The sequence below is a fragment of the Caretta caretta genome, chromosome 13, assembly GCF_965140235.1.
Source record: "Caretta caretta isolate rCarCar2 chromosome 13, rCarCar1.hap1, whole genome shotgun sequence".
NCBI classification, from domain to species: domain Eukaryota; kingdom Metazoa; phylum Chordata; order Testudines; family Cheloniidae; genus Caretta; species Caretta caretta.
Window position 1 is genome coordinate 20173710 of NC_134218.1, and position 13949 is coordinate 20187658.

The 13949-nt window shown below is 52.4% G+C and overlaps 1 protein-coding gene and 1 long non-coding RNA gene across 2 annotated transcripts in view; one reads left to right on the forward strand and one right to left on the reverse strand.

The window, feature by feature from the left end:
- The window catches only part of LOC142068822 (uncharacterized), a 53004-nt gene extending 52191 nt beyond the window's left edge, over positions 1-813 (reverse strand). The window contains exon 1 of the long non-coding RNA XR_012664718.1: positions 688-813. This is a non-coding gene — a long non-coding RNA (uncharacterized LOC142068822). The remainder of the gene's footprint in view (positions 1-687) is intronic.
- KCNK15 (potassium two pore domain channel subfamily K member 15) lies at positions 225-10569 on the forward strand. The gene is made up of 2 exons (XM_048819638.2): positions 225-916; positions 5281-10569. Exons 1-2 carry the CDS (start codon positions 634-636, stop codon positions 6195-6197), a joined length of 1200 nt encoding a protein of 399 aa, XP_048675595.1. The 5' UTR covers positions 225-633; the 3' UTR covers positions 6198-10569.
- Positions 10570-13949: the final 3380 nt, after the last annotated feature.

Here is a 13949-nt window from a genome sequence, read left to right on the forward strand (position 1 = left end):
GCAGCCCCCGCACCTCTAGTTCTACCAGCACCTATGCGGCCAGGAAAGCCTGAGGATGCGGGAAGAGAAAGGGCTGTGGTTCTGGAGGGGGCGGTCCGGTCCGGTCCACCCAGCCGGCCCGGAAACAGCCGCAAGCTCCTCCCACCCCCCCCCCCCCTCGTGCCGCTCCCCGCTGGGAGAAGCGCATCCAACTGCGTGCCTGGGGAGGGGGGAGCACGTAGCGGGAGGAGCAGCCGCAGGCGGAGCGGCTCCGGGACCGGCCCCCCAGCCCTCCCCTGGTGCGGGAGGAGGGGACGCCGGGGGCCCTGCAGCCGGCGCGTGGGCACCGCTACCTTCCAGCCCCTGCAGCAGCACCGCGCAGCGGGGGCTGGGGACCGGCACCTGAGGGTGCTGCAGGCGGCGCGGGAGCCGCTGCCCGGGCTGTGTGCGTGCAGCCGGTGCAGGGGGGGAGCCGACACCCGCCGGCCGGTGCATGCCCGCTGCAGGCACGCGCCGATAACCCGGGCCCAGCGCAGTGGGGAGCTGGCGGCCGGTGCATGCGGCAGGCGATGCCCGCCGGCCGGGGGCTGAGCAAGCCGGCGCTGGTCCCCGGCGCGGTGCCCCGGCCGAGCGCCCCCCAGGCCGCCCCGCGCCATGAAGCGGCAGAACCTGCGCACGGTCTCGCTGATCCTCTGCATCTTCTCCTACCTGCTGGTGGGCGCCGCCGTCTTCGACGCGCTGGAGTCGGAGGGCGAGAGCGGCCGCAGGCGGCTGCTGGAGCAGAAGCGGGGCGAGCTCCGCAGGAAGTACCGCTTCTCGGCCGACGACTACCGCGAGCTGGAGCGGCTGGTGCTGCAGGCCGAGCCGCACCGCGCCGGCGGGCAGTGGAAGTTCGCCGGCTCCTTCTACTTCGCCATCACGGTCATCACCACCATCGGTGAGTGCGGGGTCGGGCCGGGCACCGGGCCGCCCCCCCCCCCCCCGCCTGTCCCCGCTCCTCCCCGGGCACCGGGCCGCCCCCCCCCCGCCTGTCCCCGCTCCTCCCCGGGCACCGGGCCGCCCCCCCCCCCCCGCCTGTCCCCGCTCCTCCCCGGGCACCGGGCCGCCCCCCCCCCCCCCGCCTGCCCCCGCTCCTCCCCGGGCACCGGGCCGCCCCCCCCCCCCCCGCCTGCCCCCGCTCCTCCCCGGGCACCGGGCCGCCCCCCCCCGCCTGCCCCCGCTCCTCCCCGGGCACCGGGCCGCCCCCCCCCGCCTGCCCCCGCTCCTCCCCGGGCACCGGGCCGCCCCCCCAAGGGCACCGAGCCCCTCCCCCGCCTGCCCCCAGCCCTCCCCGGGCACCTGGCCGCCTGCCTGCCCCCATCCCTCTGCCCTCATGTGCGCCGAGCCGCTTCCCACTCTTTCTGCCCCCACCTCTCCATGGGCACCGAGCCGCTCCCTGTCCCCCCCATGGCACCGAGCCGCCCCCTGCCTGCCCCCATCCCCCTGCCCTCTTGAGCACTGAGCTGTCCCCCGCCTGTCTCCACCCCTCCATGGGCACTGAGTCACCCCCTGCCCCCCCCCGCTTTCCCATGTGTTCTCCCCCAGCCCCAGGGTCACTGCACCACTAACAGCTCACTTCTGCGTCTCCTCCTGGGAGCCATCAGCAGCCCCCCTGAATCCCGTGAGCTTGCAGGGGACAGCGCTAAACTCTGGAATTTAAGGCTATTTTCATCTTGGTATCAGAGTGCATCCATGTCAGGCTCTGTGCACCTTCCACCCACTCCCTGGCTCCAGCATCAGGCTCCTTCCCTCCCTGCAAAAAGACTCTTCTGCTTTGCTCCTTCTTGCCCTGGTGTAAGGAAGCCCCCTCACATGCAGTCATGGGAACAAGGTTTTGAACAGCTAGGAGTTCTTATCCCCACTGCCTGCCCATGATGTCCTTATCTCTGCTTTCAGATATTATGCTAACAAGACTCAGAAGCCACCTTTCCCCTGGTGTGCAGTGTGTGATGTTACCTCGTTCTCATGTGCAATAAACCCAATTGCCTGCACCAACCTCTGCGTGGGCACTGAGCACACCCCTGCTGCCTGCACCCCCACCTCTCCATGTGCACTGAGTTCACCCACACTGTCTGCACCCACCCACCCCCTCCTCGGGCAACGAGACCTCATTTGTGGAAATGGGCAGCCTTTGAATTGTTGCAGGGAGCTAAGAGGAACTTTAATGTTGGAAATTGGCCAAAGAATTTAAGTGTCTTCACCTTTTCAGAGAGGTGTGTAAAATCAGGTTTACCAATTCCAAAGCGGAGGAGCAACAGGGACTGGGAGGCAGCATCCATGGATTCCACTCCCTGCTGTATTGCTGACTCAATGTGACCTCAGTTTCCCCATCTGCAAAATGGGAATAATAATAATTGCAAAGTAATATCTAACTCTCTGGTACTTTCGCCAGTGCTCTGTGATGATTACAAAGCTACCTGAGATCCTATGATAGGCGGGGCTATGAAAATGCAAAATATTATCAAAACATTTATGCAAAATGTGAGTATTCTCACAGTCACGTGACAGTATACTGTCATGGCTAAGCACAGGCCGATGGACTTCATTGCAAGCAGTAGCAAAAGGGCTGCAGGGAACAATGGGAACCCTGATAGGAAAAAGCCTATTCCTCTCTATGGGAATGTACAAATGTGAACATTTTAAAAGGTGCTCCATTGAGAGAGTTCTCCAGGAACAGCCTGAAGGCCCTCAGTACAATGCATGAAACCCTGACCCCAGGCAAAATTCCTAGTGGGGCCTAGATTCCAGCCATATCTTCTCTTCAAAGCCCTGATGTTTGATTGTAGAAGACCTACTTTCGGGAGCCTTGCCAGCCACCACACCTTTGAGTCTCACTATAAAGTTCCAATGCCCCTTTGCACTGGCTGAGCTGAAATTATTACTTGCAAGTGTAGCCTTAAGCCGGGAATCTTGAGATCTAATCCCAGCCATTCACCGTCGCACAGTCACCTTGGCTAATTGCTTAATCCTTACAGAGGGTAAATTTTAGTGGAAAGATGTAAAGCCCTTTCACAATTGAAAATCAGAATGTAAGTGGTAAGTATTTTACTTAGTTGATTGCACACATTCCCTGTGCACAGTGATGGATTTAGGGTGCTTTATTTTAGGGTATGTTTACACTGCCACTGGGAGCAAGCTTCCCAGCCCAGGTAGACAGACTTGTGCTAGTGGGCCTCAGGTAGTGCACTAAAAATAGCATCATGGACGTTGTGACTGGGGTGGCAGGTCTGGCAGTCAAGCCCACCCATCCCCTGAGTCTGAGTTTGGGTGGCAAGCCCGAGTCTCTGCCGAAGTTGCAACATCCACACTGCTATTTTTAGTATGCTAGCTCGAGCCCCACTAGTGTGCGTCTGACGCACCGGGAGGCTTGCTCCCAGCTGCGGTGTAGGCGTACCTGTAGAGTCTTGTTGACAACGTTCAAATGGATGGAAGTGTCCGTGACTCTTCAGTGCCGTTCCCTGTGGTCTCAGGGCAGAGCAGAGAGCACTCTTTACTCAGCAAAACGTTTCATCCACATTTATGTCACTGGAAGAGCTGTGAAAAGTTCTGAGAGGGAAAAATTCTTGTCAAGTCAAATCCTAACCAAAATGTTTGAAGTTTTGGATGAACTGAAAGGCAGAAATATTTTTGCGGTTGAACAAAATGTTTCATTTGACCCAAAAGAGAACATTTCTGTCGATTTCGAGCAGTCGGCGTATCAGTGTTTACTCTCTCATTTCCTTTGTCGATTTGAAAGCATCAGTCATATCCTCTTTTAAGAGTATTGGGGGGAACAACAGCTATTTCTCCACCTCATTGCTGCTTTAGATCATTATTTACCGCTTCGTGTTCCCACAGCGTTCTCATGTATCCTAGTACCTGGTGATTGCTGCAAAAGGTCTAGTAGCTTTCTATGTCACTCAAGTCCTGATTCCGCTCTGTGTTCTGCAACAGGTGCTTGTTTGATTGTATCAGAGTAAATGACGAGGTAATTTTAACTCATTTGATCTTAATGTGTGTTTACACAAACAGTGGGAAGCGAACTCTCTCTTAGAATATTGCAGTCATGAGTTTACCACAGTCAATTATGTAATACCTGGTCTTGCAACCCCATCCAGTTTCCTGGAGTGGAAGGTGCAGCTGAGAATCTACCAGAGACAGCTGTATGTAAATCATCTCCTGATCAATCCATCATTGTGATCGGACAGTTTCCCTAAAAGCTCTGCCCTGTGCAACCGTACGTGAAGCCCACTCATGGTATTGAATGAGAACAAGAAAGAAAAAGAATGTCTCCTGATGAATATTTTTTCCATATTCTTCAACTTGTTTAAGTAACTGGAAAAAGTGAAATTTTAAAATAATTGTTTTCAAAAATCCATGCAGCAGTGCAGGGAAACAAACTGGCTCTGACCCTGCTTAAATTAACTGTTGTTCTAGGATGTAAACATGTCCACAAAAGAAGCTTCCATACCTATTGCCTTCTCAATACAGTTTGTTTTTTTTAATGAGGCCTCCTGCCCCCATAGTGGTTACTGCAGGATACAGTGTAATTCTCTTTTGTGTTGAGTTTTACTTCTCCATCTGGGGCAGAGATCACAAATTTCAATTAAGCTTATACAGCTAAGATCAGGACTTCAGTGAGTACCTTGTTCTTATCCTACTATTATCATGCGCCTCCTTGCTTAGTACAGCAGTTCCAAACCTCCAAACAAGACAAGGAAATTAAATCTTAATCTGTGTTGGTGAGGATCGAAAATACGGCACTTCATCCTTCTCTGAGCTCTGTAGGGATGGGGTCAGCTCATGGTGCTTCAGTGAAATAAACACTTTGTATTTAAAGCAATAGAGTGAAAATGAAAGTGCCTTTGGTCTGATTCTCCTCTCAGTTCCCCTGGCATAAATCAGAAGAAAATACATAGAAGTCAGTAGACTTAAACCAGCCTGGGAGGAGAAGAAGGCCCTGTCGGTCTAATCCTGCCCATAGATACTCCAGAGCAAGCCCACAGGCTATCATGGGGTGCAAGTGGGGTAACTTTAGCCCTTTAAAGACTAAATGAAACTCCATCCTTTAGTGTACTCTGTTGTGATTCAGAGATCAGCATCGGTGACCCGTAGGGGAGCATAGTCCCAAATCTCAGTAAGCACAAACCTGTCTGCAAATATTGCTCCTCCCCCCGCAGAAACTCATCTGTCAGCGATGGAATTTGGCCTGCAACACTGACATGGGATGCCATTGCTCCTGTGTGTTTAAGTAATGCCTGCCTTTCTCTCTTTCTGGTGCAGGTTATGGACATGCTGCCCCAGGCACAGATGCTGGCAAAGTTTTCTGCATGTTCTATGCAATCCTTGGCATCCCCCTCACACTGGTTATGTTCCAAAGTCTTGGGGAACGCATGAACACCGTAGTCCGGTTACTGCTGAAGAAAATAAAGAAGTGTCTGGGCATGAAGAAGACTAACGTCTCTATGGAAAACATGGTCTTAGTAGGCTTCCTGTCTTGCATGGGGACACTGTGTGTTGGAGCAGCTGCCTTCTCTTATTTTGAGGGCTGGACCTTCTTCCATGCTTACTATTACTGCTTCATAACGCTGACCACTATTGGGTTTGGGGACTTTGTAGCTCTGCAGAAAAACGAAGCTTTGCAGAAGAAGCCACCATATGTGGCTTTCAGCTTCATGTACATCTTGGTCGGTTTGACTGTGATTGGTGCTTTCCTAAACTTAGTAGTTCTTAGGTTTTTGACTATGAACTCAGAAGATGAGAGGCGGGATGCAGAAGAGAGGGCATCCCTGAGGAGAGTCAGGAACAACATCCATCTGAAAGCTAAGGAAGACAGTAAGAACAAAGATGCTATTTTTCTACCCACAGAAGACAGGACAAGTCAAATGAACCTCATCCCACTGATGCAGGAAGATGCTGATAGACCAAGACGCCATTCTTCAAACTCCACTGCCAGAGTCCCTTCCTTCTGCACGTGTTTGTGCTACAGACCGCGGCTGTGTGGGAGCCCTGCCCCCTCCCATCCAGAGACCCTCAGCTGCCACACCAATCCCGTTTACTATAATTCCATTTCTTACAAAATCGATGAGGTCTCCCTGAGCACGAGGGATCCCACTGGTTTCTCCTCCCCTGGGAGCACTTTATCGTCCAACAGCCCCAGCTGCAGGGAACACCTCCGCCTGCGAAGGAAATCCATCTAAATGTGCATGCTCGTTGGGAATTTTTACTCTGAACTGTATTCGACTACTGAAGTCATATTTTGATGATAAATTATTAACTGAGGTCATTGTTATTACTCTAATTTCTTCTCCTCTCGCCTGCTCCCTATTAGAATGGCTTCAACTCCAGCAGCTGCCAGCTACATAATATGCTGCCCAGCAATTTGTTTTAAATTCCACTGATGAATAATTGTCTCTTTTAGCAGGAGATGTCAGACCATGTTACACTTTTTTTTTTTTTTTTTTGGCAGTATATTCAGGTAGCAGGGATATATAATAGCTCCCGACAAAGCACAGAATCCGATGGCCTGTCTGTAAGACAGAATTGTTCCCTTGGAAATGGCTTACAAAAAACCCCCAGACCCCAGCAGTGCAGTCTGTATTCCAGGCTTGCTCTGGTTAGTACTTAGACTGCTGGATCCTAGTGGTGTATATCAGTAACCAAACAGGCTCAATGGTATGTGCCAAAATTTACTGAAAACAAAATCTGTATTAACAAATCTTCCAGCAATGAAGCTCGTTCCCTAAATTAGGGATCCTCACAAGCTGGGCACATGTTCTTCAATGTAACATTTTAGAGGTTTGCAGGTGATAATTTGCCGTGAGATAATATACAAAATTTACAGAATTTCCTAGCTGGACAGTCGCATAATGTCCGAACAGTGAAGGTAGCAATGTTGTCAGAGATTTGCAAAAGGGGAGATGATAGTGTATCAGCTGTGAAAATCCACAGTGCAACAGCAGAGGCTCCGAGTTCAATGCGGTTACGTTTGTGCTACTCAGGTGTGGGGATGTGAACAATCTTCATCTGTTCAAGTTACTGCCACTTCAATGTCACTCTCACTTCATGTTTGAAACTATCCACAGTGGGGGCTCCAGACATGATGCAGCTGGTCATTATGGCAGATAGATCATCTGCTTTTAAGTGGAGTCTCAGTGCAGGCCCCAACCTGTGAGCAGGTTACTCTGTCTTGACTGCAATGCTCTGGTTTCAAGGGAACACCCGGAGACCTCAGGTAGGGATGAAATATTCAAACTGAAAATATTCATCCCTCTGCCCCTGAACTCCACCTCTCTGATGAGGCGTGGCCATAGGGCAAGGCTCTTCCGGAGACAGGATAGAGAAGGGTTTGCGGGAAGGGGGATTGGATTTTTTTTTTAAGTGTAAGGTTAAAATCGGAGGCGAGCAAGCTTGGGAATAGTGTGCCCGAGCCCCTGTGGGCTCCCACCTTTGAATCTGAGAGCCCACGCTGTCCTCCCTTAGCTCCAGGAGCCCCCATCGACCTCGCTGGTCTAAGGGAGGGCAGAATGTAGTTCTAGCTAGAATTTCTGTTGCCCCACTTTTGGGTCTTTCCACAGCACCCGCAGCTTTCTTTACTTTCTAGTACGGAAGGAATGTGTGGTGTTAGCATTAGCTGCTCCTTCAGGTTCTGCTCAGAGCTATTTGTACTCGTAAGAACAATCAAAACCCAAACTAATGCTGCCACGGAGGCAGAGTCTGCACTCTCAGAAATACTCAGAATTACAAGAACTCAAACAATTCGGGGTATTGGGTGCAACCTGGCACCTTCCCACTGTAGTTTAATCACAAGACATCCCGCTCCATGGAAGGAGTAAGCTTCTTGCTTTGCTAGACTTTGTGTCTCATCTGCTATTTGAAACAGACAAGCTCTTCTGGGCTGTATGGAAATCCATTCTTATATGCTGGGATCCGTTGGCCTGGAAGAGAGATTTCTGGGTAACCATGCCCATCTTGCACTCAGCCACTGCTCTCATAAAGGTTTTTGGCACCCAAAAGGAGCCTGTGAAAGGCCAAGAACTGCTGTCTCTGGCTCCCTGAGAATGATCTCCACTTGTTCCTCTGGGAGACATGGGCCAGCTCCCCACCTGGTGTAAATCAGCGTAGCTCTGTTTATTTCAGTGGAGCTGAGGTTCTAGCCACTAGTCTTCTGGGGCTTAGCAGCATGCTCCCCCTTCCCTCTCCTCGCATGGGAGCTTGTTGAACTGTGATCCTAAGTGGGGACGTGTAGAGTGGCAAGAACAGCTGGACCCTGACCCCCAGGCCCGCTCCCCAGCAGCTGTGGTAAAAGGATCTGCCTCTTACGGAGCCTCAGTCCAGCAGCTGCCTTGGGGGTGAAGAGGATGAGCTTGCAGCCACTTCAAGCTGTTTGCTGGGAGCTTCTTCCCTGGAGAGCGGGAAAAGTGCCCTCCAATGCTCCTGCTTTGATTGGCACCAGCTCTAGCAGGGAATTGCCACAGTCTCCTCCATGTTTGGTCTCAGAACAGCTCCTAGTGGTGCTGGATCGGAAGGCTCTAGCGTGGGCCTCACCAGCCTTCCTTTCTCCTTACTAGGGAGAGGAGAATGAAAAGAGGTAGGACTTGTGGTGGGACCTCTTCTCCTTGCTCTCCTCCTCCAACACTGGTACTGCCCCACCCACCCTGCAACGTCCCATATACTCCCCATCAGCCTCTGGCATGACATTACTTTTCCCCCACAGGGGTCCTGATCAAACCCACACTGTGGAGGTCAACAAACTATTCCTCCCCAAGGCTTACATACAGCCCTGTCAGAGTGCATACCCGCATGGGGCTGTGGGCTGGAGGGGTCTCATGTCCCTGCTCCTCTCCCACCCCATCCCCCAGCTCCTCAGAAGGCCACACCATCTCCTGAGATTTCCACCAACAACCCCCTCAGAGTCCTCTTCCTCGGCTGCCTCCCCCCCACCCCACCCCAGGAGAAGGCGGCAGTGAAAACAAGGGTAGGGGGGAAAACCAAGAAACACCCCATAGGGTGTTTCCCTCCTACTGGGATTCCTCAGGAGCCAGGACATTGATTCTGGCCTGGAAGAGAGGCCTGTTGAAACTGATGATGAGAGTAAACGTCCTAAGCAAGGTCCCCAAAGCTCTGCAGATTGTGGAATCCAACCCGTAAGTGCTCCAGGGCCCTGCAGCAGATCCCCCAACAGCTATAAAGCACAAAGGGGAGCATGTCTTCCCTGGGGGACATCATCAATGTGGAGTGGTCATCTCAGGAGAGAAGGGATTGATGAGTTAACTGCTCTGTCAGTTGTACAGATTCCCAAAGGACCACGTTCTGAGTGCTGTACCATTTCTCAATGTGGATTCCGAAACCTTTTCCCTGACAACAAGACTCATCTGATCCCTGTTCAAAGGGCCATAGCCCCTGCCAATGCTATAGGCAACTACCTGGCATGTTCACTCACAAGGAACTATGGCCTAGATCTCAGTGGTGGCTGATAGCACTGGGAGCAGCTGAAATGGACTGTCAATGGTGACCTTGGTGCTCCCTGATCCTGAGGCCCTCTGGCCACCTCACCTGTCCTGGGTGTAAAGGACCACCAGCACCCATTCTGGCATCCTGGCCATTCCCCTTTGTCCCTGTGGCAGTGGCTGGAGCAAGGGTGGCACGAGCTGATTCTTTCATGCAGGGGGGAATGCTCCAGGGCTGGGAAGGGCACTTAAGGGCCATTTGTGCTTCCAGAGCTGCACACAGTAGACTTAACACAAGGCGTGATTTGGGCTCATGACTCCTCTTTAGCAGCCCTTGTGTTGTCATCTTCAGCACTTTGGTTCGCTGGCTCAAAGACGCTGACGTTGTTTTCTGCAACTAACCCTAGAGGTAGCAGATACATCCAAAGGAAACTCCAGGACCTTCCGAAGGCTCGTCCGTGTACGTGCAGCGCTTCGCATGATACTGCAATGGACACCTTCATTCTCTCTTCTGCTCCCTGCCTGCCAGAGCTGTTTGGAGAAGTGCGAGCTCCTGCTGCGAGGGAAGCACCAGCCTCAGCTATTTGCCCATGTTTCCGGAAAGGGGGAGAAACAGAAGCACTCCAGCTCTTCTCGTCCTCAGCCTGGCCCCCTCAGGCAGACTCCACGCCCTTCCAGATGACACCCCCTGAGCTGGAGGGGAATAGTGAAGAACCTTAGCAAAAGGAGGCCTCTGGCAGAAGTTCCAGCAGTGCAAATAGCCAGGGCTGCTTATCTAACATGTTGGGGGGCCCACATGGTGACCCACAAATGCCCTACTAATGGACCAAGAATATTAACTGGCTGGAATTGAGGGCAACGAGAAGTCAGGTTCCCTTTGCCACATTACAGAGGGAGACTTGCGCTCCAGCGGGATATATGTGATGGAGACCCAGAACACACAGTTCTGCATTGGGTGCCCTTTCAACCACATCCATCCTGGGGAAATTAAGTTACATGCACAGCAACCGGTAAATCCTTCAGTCATTCCGTGCTCTGCCTGCTGTTTTAGCTATCAACAGCAGCTGCACAGTGGGCCTGATTTCTAACCAAGGATTAATAAATCCCTGCATGTTTGATCCCATGTGTTTCATCAGTATTTCATTTATTTCTTTGTGCCAGTTTTCTCAGCAGGAGACAGAACACAAGCACAAAGGGGGCACGTGGCAGGCACAGCGAGAGGCTGTACAGTGGCCATGTGCTAGGCCGACCCCCACTGAATTATCTGTAAAAGCTGGTATGCAACGTTTGTCCCAGTCAGCCAGTCATTTCCATTATTCAGACTGTGCTGGTTTATTGTTTGGATGATGGCAGTGTCTCTACTGAGTTATTATTTGTTCAGGTTTTGGCATTGCTCCTGCCCCTGGGGAGCTCCCAAACGCAGCCTGTACTTTGGAAATCCTATTAGAATTCAGCCAGCTATAGGTGGATGCTCAAAGCAAGGGAGTGCTCACTTTACGTGGGCAGCTGTGCATCTGACTTGTTCAAAACCCCCATGCCTCACTACTTGTGAAAACAAGAGATCAGATATGGGTTCTTGGAAGTTAGAAAGTTGCAGTTTAGCTCCTGCTGTTTGGAGGCAAAGAGCCCCCAGCCCATACTGCCGTGTAAAGCCGTTGCACCGAGCTCTAGCTGGGAAGAGAAGTAGGAGTCAGTCCTGCTGCACATGCCGTAGGGCCAATATGCAGCTGCTTGTCCCCGTGGATGAGAAGCCTGACGTGTTGGGAAAGGGCTGCTGCAGACAGAGATGGTCGCCTCCAGTCCTGCTTGTTGCCCTGAGTGGTGGCAGGTAGCAAGTGTCTGGGGCCTCTAGTGCTCTGCATAGCAGAGAGGAAGGATGGTTTGTGGCTCAGGGCATTGGCCTGGAACTCAGGAGAGGTGAGCTCAGTGCCTGACTCTGCCACAGGCTGCCTGTGTGACGCTGGCCAAGTCACTTCCTCTCTCTGTGCCTCAGGTCCCCTGGGGAATAATTTCTTCTTTGTCCCACCTTTTGTCTGTCTTAGACTATACACTCTTTGGGGCAGGAACTGTCTTGCGAAGCGTATGGACAGCACCTTGCACAACTGATCCCAGCTGGGGCCTCCAGGTGCTACTACAATGCAAGTAGTACTATAGGAAGTGCCAGCTCTGGAGTTCCAGCTCACCCCTGCCAGTGCCAGGCACATCACCGTTGGGCTCCTGGGCACGCCCTCCACCAGCTCAGCTGGCAGTACAGCCCCAGTGTAGCAGTCTGCGACTGCCTGGCCGTTCTGTCAAGCTTCCACCAGGATGCTCAAATAAATTGGTTAGTCTCTAAGGTGCCACAAGTACTCCTTTTCTTTTTGCGAATACAGACTAACACGGCTGTTACTCTGACACCAGGATACTGGCTCCTTGGACGCACCCTGCTGTTTGTCGTGACTCTGGCTTGCAGTCTGGAGTAATCTTCCCCCAGTGCTGCACTTAGCATCCAGTCCTCCGCCTGTTAACGACCCAAATCCTGAGTTTCTTGGTAACAAAGGCTAGGCCCATACTGTGCACCCCAAGAGCCTGGCCGGACTGTGGCATAGCAGGCCAGAAGCTGTGGCATTCCTGCTTTGCCCCCTTGTCACGCAGTGGTGCCCTGAGCATCTTTTCCAGTCTCAGTAACTGACCACCCCGCTGCAAGTGTTCACCTCCGTGCTTCATTATATCCCTTCCGCAGGCCACAGCCTGGAGGGTTATTTATGTGCTATTTATAGCCAGCTTCCCCCACCTGCTTCTGCAGAATTAGCACAGCCAGGCCTACCTACTCCGGCCTTCCTGCCTGCTTAGATAGTCCCAGCTGCTGCAGGTTACTTCCACCCAGTTACCCCCTCTACTCAGGTAACTGGTACCTATTGTCTTTCAGTCAGGGCCCAGTTAATGTGTCCTGGTGAGAAGGTGAGGGCCAGAGTGCTGGTCAGCTCCTGGCTCAGCACGCCCTGTTACACCCCGGCGGAGGCAAATGCACAGGGAGCTGCCCTGGGACTGCACCGGTGTGAACTGAGCAGAGGCGGACCTGCTCCATGCTGCCCAGGTGTGTTCGGATGCTGTTGCCCCCTCCCAGCTGCCATGGCTGTGCAAGCAGGTATCGCACTGGATGCATAGCATGGGAGGAGAACGATGCACCTGAAGCTGGATAGCAGAGGAATTTAGGTCAGTAAGTGCAGTAGGTGGGGAGCAGTGAGCTAAACAGTGTGGTCAAATTCAGCCCTAGGGCAAGTGGGCATAACCCTCGCTGGATCTGCAGACATTTGCTTCAGGGGTAGGTTTGGCCCTTTGTGTTATGTCTGCTTTTCTGCTAAATGTTCTTTGTTTTATTGTGGCTTCATCATCCCAGCTTCACACTCCTCCTCCCTCATTTGTGCTGTTCACCAGTTGCATTCTGTCTGGCACCCGGGCAAAATCCTGGCCTCAGGGATGTAAATGGGAGTCTTGTCATTGACTCCAGTAGGGCCAAGGTTTCACCCTATGGGTGCAAGCTCCCCGAGGCTGGGACTGTCTTCTCTGTATAATGGCCCGGCCAATGGGGCTGCGATCCTCAGTTGAGGTGCCGAGCCATGGCTGTTTTATAAAATGATGGGCCTGTGTCATGCGGCCTTCGATGGAAGTTACGATGAGCAAAAATCAAAGGGGCAGCAATTTAGGTTGGGGTCACCAATGGAGAGATGGGTAAGGGTGCTGTGTTGCCTAGGGGGTACGCTATGGGTCCCATGGCAAACAACTCTTCACTCCTTGCTGGTGCGGGGAGGTTTCTCACTTGGAGGTTTTATTGTTTTGATCGTGTGGGGCTTATTGTTTAATATCAGGTCATCTATTCTGTGTGTGATTGGAATCAGCCTGTCCCTCCCTCTGCCAGGGAAGGATCTGAGCTAGGGAAGAATCGAGAATTCCCGCATATTCTCAGTTGTGAACTGACAGCTATGAATTAGAGAGGCAGCATGGCCTAGTGCCACTGGGGGACAGGGCTCCTACATTCCAGTCCTGGCTCTGCCACAGACTCAGTGTGTGGCCTTGGGTAAGTCTCTTAACCACTAGGGCTAACATTTTTAAAGCTGGGTTTCTAAATGTAGGTTCCTAAATCCATATTTAGGCACCTAAATAAAAGGCCTGTCTGAGCACTTGCAGCAGCCAGTGACCTCAGTGGGAGCTGTGGGTCCTCATCACTGCTGAACATAAGGTTGAATTTGGGTGCATAAAGTCCGAATGTGGGATGCAATGTGTGACAAAGCCCTAAAATGAGGGGGACACATTTATTCAGGAAAGTCAGCACCTACGTGATTCCTTCCTCTAATGATAGATCGATCTCCAAGTGCTTTACAAGTATCATTATCCCATTTTACAGATGCGGAAACGGCAGTACAGAGATAGGCCAATAGAGCTGGGAATAGAACCCAGATATCCTGAATCCTAGTCCAGTGTTCTAGCCACTAGGCACACTGCTATAACCTCCATGCGAGGATT